The sequence below is a fragment of the Cetorhinus maximus genome, chromosome X (genome assembly GCF_964194155.1).
Source record: "Cetorhinus maximus chromosome X, sCetMax3.hap1.1, whole genome shotgun sequence".
NCBI lineage: Eukaryota > Metazoa > Chordata > Chondrichthyes > Lamniformes > Cetorhinidae > Cetorhinus > Cetorhinus maximus.
In genome coordinates, this window is record NC_135917.1 from 797,528 (window position 1) to 813,221 (window position 15,694).

Below are 15,694 nucleotides of genomic sequence, written 5' to 3' on the forward strand. Positions count from 1 at the left end.
CCATGGAATTCACAGCCACCAATCCAATCTTATGGTTCAAGTGATATTACAAAGTATGAAAACAAAGTTCAAGCAGTTTGTCATACAAACGCCAAGATTGAATACAAGCCAACAATCTAAGCATTGTAAAAGTGTTGGATATCAAGTATTCATTTGTTAATTTCTTGCCTGAAATAGCCCATTTTATTTAGCAAATTTATTTTTTTTTAAAAGTCATCTGAATTTGTATGGGGTGCTGCATACCTTGAACAGATTTATGTAGGGCCTGAAGGTTTAGAGGACTGGATCAGAGCCTGCAATATTGCCATACCTTTTAACAGTAGTATACACAATGTTTTCCTGTGAACTACGGAAACGCATCGCTATAAGCGGAGTTAATCACCTTAGAGGCACAAGGGGCACCTTGCATGAATCTCCATTGGTGGTGACATCTGCTGTGATAGCTAGGTCTTACAAAATATGAAGTGGAGGTTTTTAGGCAAAGTTTACTGATATAGTGATTTAAAAATAGAAAAAAAATAGAGGGGCTGCTGGAGCAGTATGAATGGTGTGCATAGCCCCCAGACTGACTGGTGAACCTGGGGGCGTGAAGGCTGAACTGATCTTAATGGCAGGCCTCCTTTGAATAAATTTTCCAAGTCCCATCTGAATCCAGTCAGAGGAATGGGAATGGTGTGGCTTCAGATGATTGTAACTCCTCCCACACACCATTCTCACAAGGTGAAAGTTCAAATCAGGGCCAACATGTGCAGGATGAGTGACTCCAATTGTATGGGATGCACCTGCACCTTCTCTTTTGATGTGTTCATTTCCCCAGTTTTTGCCCAAAACGTTCAGGACTAAAATTGATCCTGCTCAGGATATAGAGGACAAGGAGGTGGAATATCTGGACTGTCCTCACTGTACAAAGATGACCACCCTGCTGTACAAAGTGCTTAGAGATCCAAAATAAGGCAAGCTTTAGAAATGCAACACTCTTGTTCTCAGGTTTAGTTCAAAACATAAATTGGTCTTAAAGAACTAGTAAACTAGTATTTAAAGTGATTTTTCATAAATTTTGTGCAGTTGGGACTTTAATGACCGCACACTAATGAGTCATGGCTGTAGCAAATGTATCGTTTGTGCAGGGGGAGGGGCGGGGAGGTGAGGGACTAGCTCACATAACAGTAGGGGTTAAGTTTAGGATCACTCTTGTCTTAATGACCATTTCCTCCATACTCAATGGAGGGGGCCCTAAAATTGAAAAGAATGTCCTCTTTCAGTCCACTGGGTTACTGCAGCCTGAAACTAAGTATGGATCACCCTGTTTCCTAAGTCTGCTCTCAGTTCTAAACATTCACACTGTTGCACAACACCATTTCATTCTTTTCTTCCCCTATCCCCACCTTGTCCATGGTTGAACATCAGCTAACTCCACAACTAACTGAAGCCTAAATAACAAATAGAGGGAATGAAAGTAATTGGGAGTGTTGGACTAAAACAGAAGCACTATGCCGTTGAACAAAGGTTCGAGAGGATGATAAAAGGAGACAGATGTCTAAGTGTGTAAAACCTTGTTCAGATTCGGTCTTGAAAATGTTAACTGTTGCACTACGGGAAGTCAAAGAAATGAGAAGATGTTATTACAGACCTACATTAAACAACCCTATTGTGTACAACTCATGAAAAACATGCAAATCTAAGTGTGGTTATGTCATTGTGCAAATCAAGTATAAACATTAATACCAGCTTTTACCTAGTCTGTATTATACCAGTGGGGAAAGTGGCGCAACACCAACCACCAGAAATGTGCCATTTTCAGTACCATTATTAGAGATGCCTAGACTTAGCTACAAACAAAATTGTATCTATTCAGCTCTCCACTGTAACAAGGTGTAAAGTACCAAAACAGTCTTGACTTTAGACAGCCTTTCAGGAAAAGCAACTTTACTGTGCTAAATTGAAACAGAGGGGTCAAGCCATTTTTTCTGCATTTACAAGTTTTATTTTGTAAGTATTTTAAAATGGGGCACGTAATGAATATAGTACATAATGGCAGAGGCTCTGTGAAGTTATTGTCTGCAGTGGTTTATGAAACAAGCTCTTTTAGCAATCACACATTATGAATAGGGGTGTATTAGATTCCAGCTGGGTGCTTTTAACCATTTTGGACCAGGCTGAGAGAAAAAGTTAAACATTTAAGCATAATGGCCATCTTGGCAAAAATCCAACACGGTCACCATCACAATTGGAGGCAGGTGACAGCTAAACTTTCTTCCCTTGGGGGCCAGTTTGGACATTTCAATGTATAGATGTTAAACTTTGCAACCCAGTTGCCATTTGACTGCATACATTTTGTTGTGATCTTGCAGGTGATGGTATTTGGGTTGATAGAATGATTGTGGGCGATAGGAAGCTCAGAGGGGATCGCAGAAGCAGCCTGCAAGTCGCTTGGTCAATGACTACCATCTTAAAAACAATAGAATGGTATTCAACACCCAGCAGAGGGGGCGAATGAGCAAGAACACATCATGTACAGTATGCAGAAAGTGGTAGCCCAGTGCCACCATTTTTGATTCAACTGATTGTAATCAGTACATGATGGACTAAACACCAATAATCTTTATAAACCAGAAGATAAAATCAAATCAGCTGTAAACTTGTGTAAGCTTTACATATACAATATTGTATAAACTAAAGTTAATATAGTTGCTTGTGTTAGTTATGTTCATGTCATGTATATTATTCCCTTGAAATCTGTCCTGTTTTGTTGTTATCAGTATTTTTGGGTACAATGGAATATTTGCATAGAAGTAGTAAGAGATTTGTTTAAAAAATAAATTGAATTGTGTCCTTGAAATCTCAGTATTGCAGAAAGAAAACTTATCTGCCAAGTGCTGAAATATTGCTTTGAATTTTTGCTTTAGTTTGTGGTTGTTTGGAGCAATAAAACATTTATACATAACACAGTGTCATTCTTGCATTCTAAAAAGGAGGCAAAATCATGCAGTCCTTGAAAAATGTGATGGGGGAGGTGGAAGTTAGTAAGAGTTCATGACAAAACGAACATGGGCCTAGATATAAACCCAGCCCAATCTAATAGAGGGGTCTTTATCTGCTACAGTAAGTGAAATGAGTTTGGACCATCTGAACTCAGTTACTTCGTGGGTACAGGTCTACCCACCTTAAAGGGAGTGTTGAGATTCAGATTCCTTAGAAATTACAATATGGAAACAGCCTGTTCAGCTGGGCCAGATAATGTTGGTGTTGACCGTCCACAGCCAGAGGTTATACCCATTGACTCTCCCTCTGATTTTCCCATTCTCTGTGGGAGATATAGTCTCCACAAGCAACTATGGTCAAGTTCAGTGGAGGAGAATCAAACCTACTCTGTGGCATCATGCAGCAGCACCCTGTCTCATGCACCAATGTCTCATGGGTGAATAATCAGAAATGCAAATTTCTATATACCCATTATCAGTTCAAATGTAGTTTTTGACACACTATAGAAGTTCTGATCTGACCTTTTGTTATAAATTAAAATATTAATCATCAACAGGGCAACTGTCTCTAGGTCAATGCTGTACAACTCATGCTCAAGGGAAATGTTGAAGCCTCTCTATGTAAGGTGTGGGAAGAGCAGGGAAACACTGAAAAGGAGATTGTTTGTGGCAAAATTAATTACCTAAGTATAATCTCAACATGCCCTATACCATTGAGTTGAATTAGGTTTGTATTTTGCTACCATTTTTCTCTATGGAGGTGCTAGAGGACCAGTCTTCCATATCACACATTCCTCCTGGCTGCACAAGAATGCCAAATTCCTGCCCTCACAGTCAGTGTCCTCAGGATAGTCCATCTTCATGGTGCTATAAATCTCAATGGAAATGTGATACAGCACACTTGCATACCTGGCCTTCCTCTGCCTCAGGCATTGGGAGTCTTTACAAGCCCATTCTGGAAATCTTGACACCTTCCCTTAAAGATTCTGGAAATCTAAGTGCTTAAACCCAGAAGAAGCACTTTTACTGGCCCTCAAAGCCACGCAATAGCATTCAAGCCTCGCTCAGTCCACATCATACAGTTCTTGAAAAAATAAAGTTGTACAGAGTAGGTAATAAATCCATGGACACCATCTGCATGGTTTAACAGGGACAAGTTCACTCTTATTGGTCTACAGTTCATGCCTCATCTCTTTTCTAATTTAAACAAACAATCTCCTCTCCTGTTCACTTAACTACTTTTCATGGGTAAACCTTTAGATAACTGAGTCCAATCCAGTCCTCAAACTATGCCTGCACTAGTTTGCCTATCAACACAGGTGATTGGATAGTGATCAGGAGCAGGCCATTTCCACCCCTCCCCACTGAAGGGCTGGTGACACAATTGTGCTGCCTCTGCTCAGAGTAAAACCAGCTAGCTCTTTCCAGAGCAGAAATGAAAATGTGATAATGTATTGGACCTTATGGGAGGGAAGATCTTAAACGGAGGTTCCTTAACAATCTGCAGTGTAATATTAAGACAATTGCCCTGGTCCTTAAAAGAAATGGGTCTGCAGTGAGGGGCACCACAACTGGCTTCAGCAACTCTGGGTTTGAGAAAAGCATCAAGGATGTCTGATATTAGGGCAGCCCCTCTTCTCCCTGCTACTAATTTTGCTCAAAAACATGGTTATTGCACATGTTATGGATTTTTGCCCCACCCCATGACCAATACTTTACCAACAAAGAATGGTCATTATTCAACAAATCCTCTTTCATTTCTGCCACTTCCATTTGACAAGATGCCAAATACATTTTCCCTCTCCTTTCAGCATTCTGAAAAGGACCATTCCCTCTATGATACCCAAGCTTCACGTTGCCTGTTATTTTAACTCTCCACCCCATTTTCACTCAGTTCTTGGCCTCCTACACTGTTCCACTGAATCTCAATGTAAGCTCGGGGAATAGCACTTCATCTTTCCATTAAAGATTTTATAGCCTTCCGAACTCCACATCAAATTCAACAATTTCAGATTATAATCTCTGCCCCCATTCTTTTGGATGGTAGCTGGTAATGATTCTGCTATTCATTTACACCTCATCGAATCCCATCTTTTGTTTCTGTACTTGCCGTCATTCCATTTGTTATTTAATCACTCCTGCCTTCCACCCTCACACAGGCCTTGCTTTTTGTTCTTCCCCAGTCTTTTACTTGCTTAAAACCTGCAACATCTCCATCTTGTTCTAGTTTTGACAGGAGGTCATTGAGCTGAAACTGTAACTCGTTCCTCCCTCCACAGATGCTGCCTGACCTGCTGAGTAATTTAGAAGAATGGTCATGTGGGTGAGGTACTGGATGGAACCATGGACCAGCGCGGGTGGGGGGGAGGAGACGCACAGGGAATAAAAGTGCTAAGTTACGACTGAAGTTAGCACTTCACATTCAAAGTATTTGCCCTGGTTACTATTACCTTTAATGTGAGGAAACATAATTCGGAATACATTCAATTAAATAAGATTTCTATTCAAGTAAGTGAAATTGTACCACTGCTCAGATCTTCACAAAGGACCTAGGGGCAGGAAACAGAGCAGGGTTTGATCCTACGTCCTTTAGATGCAAATTGTTTAAGATTCCTTCCGCTTTAAGACCAGGTTTTCCCACATGCAACGGATGTGAGGAGGAAGACCCCCTACCTGTTCTCTATAAACCCACTACAACATGGGAATACAACACATTTAGGAATTCTAGTGTAATTACTTGCTTTTTTTCCAGTGACAAAATAGGGCTAAATCTTTAACCCTTACCTACCCAGGCCTCCAAGGACAGTCTTTGAACTTTGTTTTACTCGTTAGCTTTCCAGCATTTCATAACCCCTTTTCTTCACTGTCCTTGAATCCTTACTTCAGCATCCACAGGAGCTGTTAAAGAAACATTGATTTATATCATTGCCAAATCGACTGGAACTCTCTGCTAAAATTCAGCAGCCTAATATCCCAATCAGTATTTTAACCCATGGGTTACCTCCTGCATTAAAGCAACAGTAAATCTAGGCTAATGTCTGTTCCTGCAGCTGACTGCTATTCAGTGACCACCAGTTTGAAAGTGCACATCAGGTAGAGTCAGACCCTGCATCAACACTGGCTGATTAGCCTGCTGTCTGGCTCAGCTGTCACTGGGTGATGTACCACAGGGCAGCCAGCTTCATACTCCAAGACTGAAAAGGGGTAAAATTCACCTTTGGCCAGATTGCAAAACTGGCTGCGATAGATCAGCCACCCATGTTATGACCCTCCCCTCCAATTTGCAAGTAGCTATTAGAGCAGTGGTTGAAAGGCTGACCTCTGATGGTTTGAGGTGGTGGAAAGAGAGAATTATACAAGTTAGAGGAGCCGATGATATAAAATTGGGTCCATACAGCTGAAGAAAATCACTCAAGGTGGGTGAGATTGGAGGGATGTGGAAAATGTAAACTTTGAAGTCAAAATGCTGGGTGTGGGAGAGCTTGGTAAGTAATTATTGCAAATGTGGGAAGAAGCTGGTTTCACATATAAGTGGCAACATCTTCAAAACAGGCCTTTACAATAAATATGTTTACTGATCAAGAGGCCTTTAGGCTCAGATGTGCCTCCCCCAACCCCCTTGACATCACAAAAGATTAATTTCTGAAGCAGGTTATTCAGATTGAAGAATTAGATGCTGATTAGAATTAAATAGCAAGATTATCTAAAACAGCTGGTAATGGGAGATGGACGGTGAGAACAAACAGTTTATTAGCTGTTGGGGGTGGGGAAGAAACAGCAAAGAAAAGCACCAATAGGGCCATGAAAAAAGCTGTCAAGCTGAGAGCCATCAATAGGGAGATCCAATGCTGTCCTCAAAGGGTTAAGCACTTGGTTGTAAAGGAACTTGCGAGAAAGGAAACTACCAGTTTAGTTCTGTCGTCTACCTGTAAGGAGCTATTTAATAGAACAAGCGGAACTAGTAGGAACGTGTGAAGAGACAACACAAGCCATTCTGCAGATTCCAGCTTCCTTCAACTCTCCTAATAGAAGAGACCTAAATTGTACACTGATTTTTTTTGTTAAAGCACATCAGTAAGATTAATACAGGAAGTTTGGTTTGGTTTCAATTGCAAACTTATTTTTAAATCTTTAATTGAATAATTACCAGGTTTCTAAAAGGAATAAGCCATGCACCTCTACATTGAAGATGAATAATGCAGGATTGCTGCCTGATATGATGGTCAGTGGCATAGAGTGGAACAATACAGAGTGAAGGGTCAGCTGTGGTGGTGGGGAAGGGAGGGCAGCATGATGGGGGAATGATTTTGAGTGTTACAACCAGTTGTTTATTATCTATTTACATCCTCAGTTAGGGAGGAACACACTTTTAGGAATGTGATGGGTAGGGCAAGTAATTTGCCACAGCATGACATATACTGAACATTCCTACCTGCCACAATTTGCTCCTATACTTGACCTAAGTAGGCAAGGAGGCTGTTAAAAATGTTTTGTCAATCAGAAACTGGCAAGTCCTAGTAATGTGTACATTTCCTGTCTTACCTTAAAAAGCATAAACTGTATCCAAAAACACATAGCAGCATAGCTGTAAGGCTCCAATATTGTAGGACCATATGGTTAATTTTCACTAGTTCCTTCCACAGCACAGTGGGATCAAAACAAACTGGCCACCTGTGGTGGAAACTCTGGATTAGCAATCTTAATCCCACCCAAATCAGGTGATGACATTCCTCATACCTTCTTTCAAACAACAACTTTTGTAAAACGCTGAAATTCCTTCTTTGTAGGCTTAAATTGCACAGAACGCCCCACCCACCAAAAAAGGCAGTTACGCCAGGTTACTTTAGGGACACACTGGAAAAGGTCAGTGTGTGAATTACCATCCCACTCTATGAGCGATAGAGTACAAAGGAGATAATGGCAAATATTTTTAATTATCTACACTGTCAGGTAATTTCTATCAAATATTTCTAACTGTTATCAGTGAAGGAAACTTATCAAAATTGAAAGTCCTTCTGTAGCGAAATAAAGCTCACCCTTTTTTTCCCTCAGTCATTATGGAGGAAGCTAGTGCTGGAATGAAGAATGAAAATGAAGGACAGTGAATGAAACACTTCCTCTTTCATGTATCCAGTTTCAAACTCAAGAATATTTGAGGCAGGGACTATTACATCTTTTAAAGGGAAAAATGAATAAATATTTAAAGCAGAAGAACATACAGCTTTAGGGAGACCAGGGTAATGGAATTCATTTTGGATTGTCCCAGCAATGAACCAGCATAGCCATGGTGGGCCTAATGGGTTACTTGTGTTGTAAACTTTCATGGTTCCAAGTCAGATACACCAGTTACAGGCAGAATAAAACTGCACTCCAATCTCAGAAGAGCACTCCCTGCTGCAATCTGGTTTTTCCACTTGCCTCATAAGCCACTTTGGATAGAGGTTACTAAATAGCACTAAATATAAGACAGTATCATGCTTGAGACCAATCCCCACAAGGAACTAGATTGAGAACATCCAAACTCATTTCCCTCTAAATGCTTGCAGATAGTAGAGGAGACTTTCAGTCTGAGCTAAATTTGAGCCAGTGCAGAAGTGAGTGGTCAATATTGATATTTTAAAAAGTAATCATTTTCTGTTAAACATGTGAATGCTCTGATATACCAAGGCAAGAGCTCTTTGAGAAATAGGGAACCCACGAATGACTTAGTTTGTCCAATGTGCAGCTGAGGCATACCAACAAGGAAGATCTCCAATTCAAATTGTTGATTTATGTTGAGTTAGTAGCTGCTCCATTTAGCCTCAGCCTCCCTTGTGTTCCTGCTACAGATTTCTAGTCAGTGATCCCTGCTACAAGTGTGATCACAGGATCAGGCCTGTCTATGTTGTCGCCATGGTTAACTAAGCTAACACATACCATCATATCGCATGAGTGAATATTTTAGGTGGACACCTGGGGCAAAATAAACATGTCAGCCCCTAATGGTCTGGTGGGTAGAGCCTATTGAACTATGCAGACCAGGTAGAGTTTGCTGATGTCAACAAAGAAAGAAGTTAGGTGCTATACCCAGTTAGCAAAGGCAGGCATCGGGTAGCAGGGCAACAGGGAGGGGAAAGAGGAAGAGGAAAAAGTATTTCTGCTTTTGATCGCTACCCAGTAATTGCTAGTGGAAGTGTGTAGGAAGTCAGGAAGAGCACACTTGCTGTGATGTCTCTATAATGTAAGTCTGCTGACACTTACGGTCATCCATGAGGAATAATCACTTAAACAAGGCAATGCTGTAACAAGAGTCAGTACTTCCAGGAAAGGGAGAAGATGGAGAGAAAGTAAAATGCCTGATTTGTACCCATATTACTAAAGAAATCAAACAGATACCAAACATAAAGCAAAGATACTAAAAAAAAAGGCAATTGCTATGTACATTTGTAGAAAATGTGGTCCAGCAACCTGAAAAGTTGACTTTATTGTTTTTTTTTGGGGGGGGGGGGGGGGGAGAAAGGAGAGAGAGAGAGAGAGAGAAAAGAGAATGTGGAGGTGGGTGGGAAAAAGCTTTTTTTTAAAAAAAATGAGGAAACAGGCTCCAAACTGATTCCATTCCAAACCATCCAATGCATGTGGAACACTTACTTCACAGGATATGTAAATTTACAAAGCAAAGTTGTTGGATGTGAAATAACACTTAGACAAAAATTTTACATTTTATTGCATCACACCACTTGCTAGTTAGGCTGTTGGGAAACAGTCACCTGTTTTATAATCACACATTTATGATTATGAGTGGTTTATGATCAAACATTTATTGTTCCAGTAAACCAAGCCACTGCAGCTATATCACAAGATTGTGGGGATGGGGAGGGAGAGAGAGAATGCGATGCCACAAGTTTAAAAAAAGGTACATGCAAATGCTTTGGGCCACCTGAAATTTTAAAATAAAACTGTTGTACAAGAATAGAATAAATGGGATACCAGGGTGATTCACGCTCGTGTGTGGCACACCAAACACCACCCAATATCACTCTTACCTACTCTGATTATTTGTCCTTTTTCTATGGGCCCAATAACCTACCCAGAATTTTTTTTTCTTAAAACCCAGTGGGATCTTTCAGCATTTCTTTCACTATTAAATAGCTGAAAATGTACTTGACAGTGTTCTCATCCCTTGTGATAAATGTAAACCTGCACTCAAACAAAGGAGCAAAAGATTCAAATCAACCTCATATCAATTGCCAACACAAGTTTGAAGTCTCAATTTTTTAAGATTATTTCTGTGAATGATTAGCACAATATATTTAAAAACAGAAGGTAGTGTACAAGATGGGGTCAAATCTTGTATGCAATGATTTAGAAGAATATGAAGTCCAACTCTTTTTTGAATGAAGTTTAAGTGGCTACAGTCATCAGTATTTCACCAGTTTGAGTGGAGGGAGAATGAAGAATGGCTGATTCATGTGGTGGGCAGTATGAATTATTCATTAGTGATTAGATGGATGGATGTTAATATCTATGATTGTTAATTTCTCCCAGCTCATTTTGCCCTAATTGGAGCACTGAAAACATAACCCGCCTCACCAAAACAAAATCATAAAAGTCCTTTCCGAAGGAAACATCACCCGGGTTCAATGGGTTTTTAAAAGGGCTGGCATTGGATATGGAATACTTTGTGTGTTGTTTCTTCAGCAGCTTGCACCAACTCTCTGGCATAATGTGTTGAAGATAAACTCCTGCTGCAATTTGCCCTCTGCCCCATCCATCAAGGTTTTACTTACTGAAAATGTTCAAAAACCAAGATGATGCAATATCACGACATTGTCACGTGCACTTGCATTTACAAATTAAGACTTTAGCAGCTTGCAATGTTTAACAAAGACACAACCTTCTTTAATTATTTAATCAAGTTTCACTTGGTTGTACAGTACCTGCATAAAGTTCCACTAAGATTATCTCCAGCTTGCGGCAATGACTTGCACTCCTTGGTATCTCAGCATCTTGTTCCTTATTGCTGAAGCAACTGTACATCATTCTAGCAGTTGTAATTAAATAAGTCATCTAATTTCTGACACCTTGCAAACACCATTACTGCAAACTGATACACAATAGGGAAATAAAGCACATTTTCAGTTTAAAAAGTATCCTAAAAAAAAATCTACTTGATACACATTTAAAATATTCTTGGTAAAAAAAAAGCAAGGTGTTATCAGACAATCCCAAAGCGTTCTGCTCTTTTCCTCTTCTTTGCCTAAAAAAAGAAATATATCCATATCAGAAAGTGTATCTATTTACAATTCATCATTTTCTTATTGTATCGACTGATCCTAGTTAACTTAATTAACTGCTGAATGATTACATCACCATGAGAGCTCTCGGAACAATGAGTCATTGGGCCATTCACATCCAACATGACAACCATCATGTTGTTGCAACTGTTCATGTTGTAATCAATTGTACATGCTATGTGGAATGATTATATAGTATATTCAATACCATATCTATATGACCACTCAACTGTAAGGCAATTAAATTCAATTTTGATTAATTATTTTGGAATACACAGGAACAGGGGGTGGCCATTCATGGCCCATCTGTATCTTAACTCCATCCAACTGCCTTGGCTTGTCTACTGCATTCGCTGCTCCCAATGCGGTTTCCTCTACACTGGAGAGACCAAATGAAGACTGGGTGACCGCTTTGTGGAACACCTTCGGTCTGTCCGCGAGCATGACCCCGACCTCCCTGTCGCTTGCCATTTCAACACTCCACCCTGCTCTCATGCCCACATGTCCGTCCTTGGCCTGCTGCAATGTTCCAGTGAAGCTTAACGCAAACTGGAGGAACAGCACCTCATCTTCCGATTAGGCACTTTACAGCCTTCTGGACTTAACATTGAGTTCAACAACTTTAGATCATGAACTCGCTCCACTATCCCCACCCCCTTTCCGATCCCCCCTTTTCCAATAACTTATATATATTTTTCTTTTCTCACCTATTTCCATTATTTTTAAATGTATTCACATCCATTGTTTTACCTCTACCTTTTAGCCTATTTCGATCCCTTCCCCACCACCCCACTAGGGCTATCTGTCCCTTGCTCGTCCTGCTTTCTACCCTTGTCACCATTAGCACATTTCTTAGCTAATATCACCACCGTCAACACCTCTTTGTCCCTTTTGTCTATTACCTCTTTTGGCAATCTCCACCTATCACTGGCCCTCTATCCAGCTCTGCCTGTCCCCCCACCCCCAAACCAGCTTATATTTTACCTCTTTTCTATTTTTCCTTAGTTCTGGTGAAGAGTCATACAGACTCAAAACGTTAACTGTATTCCTCTCCGCAAGTGCTGTCAGACCAGCTGAGTTTTTCCAGGTATTTTTGTTTTTGCCTTGGCTCCATATCCTTTTATATCCCAGTTTATAAAAGTCCATCAATCTGATTTTAAAGAATTGAAGTAGGGTTCTGCCAGTTCCAGCCATAGAATGCTGGTATTTAACCACTGCATATATTCACAATTGTTTAATGCAACAGCCAAAAGATCATTAACCACATTTATACATTGCTAATTACAACCAGTCATTAAAAAAAACCCTAGCGATCAGAGTTGGTGGGCTTCCACGGTGTTGGCTAATTACGTTAAGTTTGATTACCTCAACATCATCTCCACCTCCTGCTGAACTGGTCACAATTCCAAACCGCTCCTTTCTCTTTTTCATTTTCTCATCATCTTCAGTCTACAAGCAAAAGTAAACACAAATTAAAGTCAAAACAGGTATTAGAATTGATTTAAGGCAGCAATTTTCAGCTCAATGTATAAATGCAATATAGTATGGTACCGAGCCACATGAAATACATGAAAATGGGCACTTGGGCAACATTCCAGAGGGCTGGAATTGTATTGCAGCCAAACATCATTAAAAATTTGCAATGAATGAAAAAAAATGCTTCTCATTATGTCCCAGCAGTTCATGTATTGCACAAAGTTAGAATACTTGCTGTGCACTCTAGGTAACAAAAGAGTTAAAAAGAGAGCATTAGCATTTTTTAGCTAAACTGAGCAAGTATAATGACAACACTGGTTGGTCAAATAATAGGTAGCAGTGTACCAAGAATCCAGGTGATATACAGAAAGTTTCCTGGTTCTGCTGTGAGACTGAACAAGAAAACAGATACAACAGGGTTAGAATGCCCTTCACTGTTTGGCTGAAAATATCCAAATATTCCTTAAACATTTATTAGACATTTGCATCTTTTGTGCCGTTGCCAAAGGAAGGAAAAGCACCTCTGGAAATTCAACCACCCAGCTCTCATCATTTCAAGAATGACACATCTGTGCAATAAGAAACATGAAGAAACTTCAAATGGTGAATGTTAAATGCACCATGCAAGGCAATTTGCTAACAGTGAGGTTCTGCCATATTATTAAAAGGCCTGTGCAGAGAGAACAGACACAACTTGGTTGTGTAGCACTTTGAAGAGAACAGCTTTTATTGCTGACAATTGATTTGGCGTTGAATGAAGCAGCAAAGAGGTTGACTTGTTGGATTAGAATCAGTTTCCCCAAAACAGAGCTTGGTTAAAGCAGCTTTTCAATTAAAATGAGAACATACAATAGGCTAGAACCAAGGAGGACAAAACAAAGACAGCTTTTCCTTTAATCAAAAATAGAAGTGCCGGCAATACTCAGCAGGTCTGGCAGCATCTGTGGAGAGAGAAATAGAGTTAACATTTCGAGTCGAATAGGTCTCTTCAGAATACATTTGGTCATATTCAACTCTAAACATTAACTCTGTTTTTCTCTCTCTACAGGTGCTGCCAGACCTGGAGTATTTCCAGCACTGTATTTAATTTCAGATTTCCAGCATCTGCAGTATTTTGCTTTTAATTTTAGAACTTTCCCTTTTTTAGTTTTTGCAGCATTCCATGGTCTGCAGGCTTCATTTCAAGCATCTACCGACACCACCTCTGTTGATCCATCCATTGCGTTAGATTTATCACACTGCTTCTCCAATGCTCAGTACTGTACGAGCAGCATTCAGTACTGTACAAGCAAGCAGCAATTTCCCACAACTAAGTACTGGGAAGACTTTGGTTCACACCACCAACTTTGTTCCCTAGTCACCAAAGTCCAGCCCCTCACTTGGTCACCATCTGAGCCGGAATCAAACAACTCAATCTTGCTATCCTATCTGACTCAGAGGCAAGCTTCCAAATCCACTCATCGCCAAGACCACCTACTTCCACCTCTGTAACATTTCCCATCTTCGCTCCTACTTCAGCTCATCTGCTGCTGTAACCCTTATTTGTGCTTTTGTCATCTCTAGGCCAGCCTCTTGCCAGCCATAAAATTTGACCTCACCCAAAACTCCTGCTACCCATATGCTAACTGACTCCAAATGCTGTTCACCCATCACCCGTGCTCACTGACCTATATTGGCCCCGTGTCCTACAATGCCTTGCTTTTAAAAATTGTCATAGAGCCATAGAGGGCTACAGCACAGAAAAAGGCCCTTCGGCCCATCGAGTCTGTGCCGGTCAAACAAGTATCTAACTATTCTAATGCTCTTTGCCAGCACTAGGCTCATAGCCTTGTATGCCATGGCATCGCAGGTGCACATCTAAATACTTCTTAAATGTTATGAGGGTTTCTGCCTCTACCACCCTTTCAGGCAGAGAGGTCCAGATTCCCACCACCCTCTGGGTGAAAAAAATTCTTCCTCACATCCCCTCTAAACCTCCTGCCCCTTACCTTAAATCTATGCCCCCTGGTTATTGATCCCTCCATCAAGGGGAAATGTTCCTTCCTGTCTACTCTATCTATGCCCCTCATTATTTTATACACCTCAATCATGTCCCCTCTCAATCTCCTCTGCTCCAAGGAAAATAACCCCAGTCTATCCAATCTCTCCTCATAACTAAAACTCTCCAGCCCAGGAAACACCCTGGTAAATCTCCTCTGCACTCTCTCTAGTGCAATCACATCCTTCCTATAATGCGGATTCCAGAACTGCACGCAATACTCTAGCTGTGGCCTAACCAGCGTTTTATACAATTCCAGCATAACCTCCCTGCTCTTATATTCTATGCCTCAGCCAATAAAGGCAAGTATCCCATATGCCACCATAACCACCTTATCTACCTGCCCCGCTACCTTAAGGGGCCGGTAGACATGCACACCAAGGTCCCTCTGATCCTCGGTGCTTCCCAGGGTCCTACCATTCATCGTGTATTCCCATGCCTTATTTGTCCTGCTCAAGTGCATCACCTTACACTTATCCAGATTAAATTCCATTTGCCACTGATCAGCCAATCTGACTAGTCCGTCTATATCCTCCTGTAATCTAAAGCTATCCTCCTCACTATTTACCACCCCACCAATTTTTGTGTCATCCGCGAACTTACTGATCAACCCTCCTACTTTCAAGTCTAAATCGTTTATATATACCACAAACAGCAAGGGACCCAACACCGATCCCTGTGGAACCCCACTGGACACAGGCATCCAGTCACAAAAACACCCTTGACCATCACCCTTTGCTTCCTGCCACTCAGCCAATTCTGGGTCCAATTTGCCAAAGTGCCTTGGATCCCATGAGCTCTTAACTTCATTATCAGTCTCCCATCCGGGACCTTATCAAAAGCCTTGCTGAAGTCCAAATAGGCTACGTCAAATTCATTGCACTCATCTACACACCTGGTCACCTCTTCAAAAAATTCAATCAAAT

General features: G+C 40.8%; 2 protein-coding genes across 3 annotated transcripts in view; both read right to left on the bottom strand.

Moving 5' to 3' along the window:
• The window catches only part of ormdl2 (ORMDL sphingolipid biosynthesis regulator 2), a 79,220-nt gene extending 68,195 nt beyond the window's left edge, over positions 1 to 11,025 (bottom strand). The window contains exons 1-3 of the mRNA XM_078534777.1: positions 10,898 to 11,025; positions 7,524 to 7,652; positions 5,770 to 5,879 (exon numbers count right to left, since the gene is read on the bottom strand). The gene's annotated coding sequence lies outside the window, so the exon portion shown is untranslated. The remainder of the gene's footprint in view (positions 1 to 5,769; positions 5,880 to 7,523; positions 7,653 to 10,897) is intronic.
• The window catches only part of sarnp (SAP domain containing ribonucleoprotein), a 32,431-nt gene continuing 27,566 nt past the window's right edge, over positions 10,830 to 15,694 (bottom strand). For both annotated transcript variants that reach the window (XM_078534771.1, XM_078534770.1), the window contains 2 exons: positions 12,620 to 12,703; positions 10,830 to 11,217 (listed from right to left, as the gene is read on the bottom strand). In XM_078534771.1, coding sequence (XP_078390897.1) covers positions 11,176 to 11,217; positions 12,620 to 12,703 — 126 coding nt within the window. In that variant the 3' untranslated portion in view covers positions 10,830 to 11,175. The remainder of the gene's footprint in view (positions 11,218 to 12,619; positions 12,704 to 15,694) is intronic.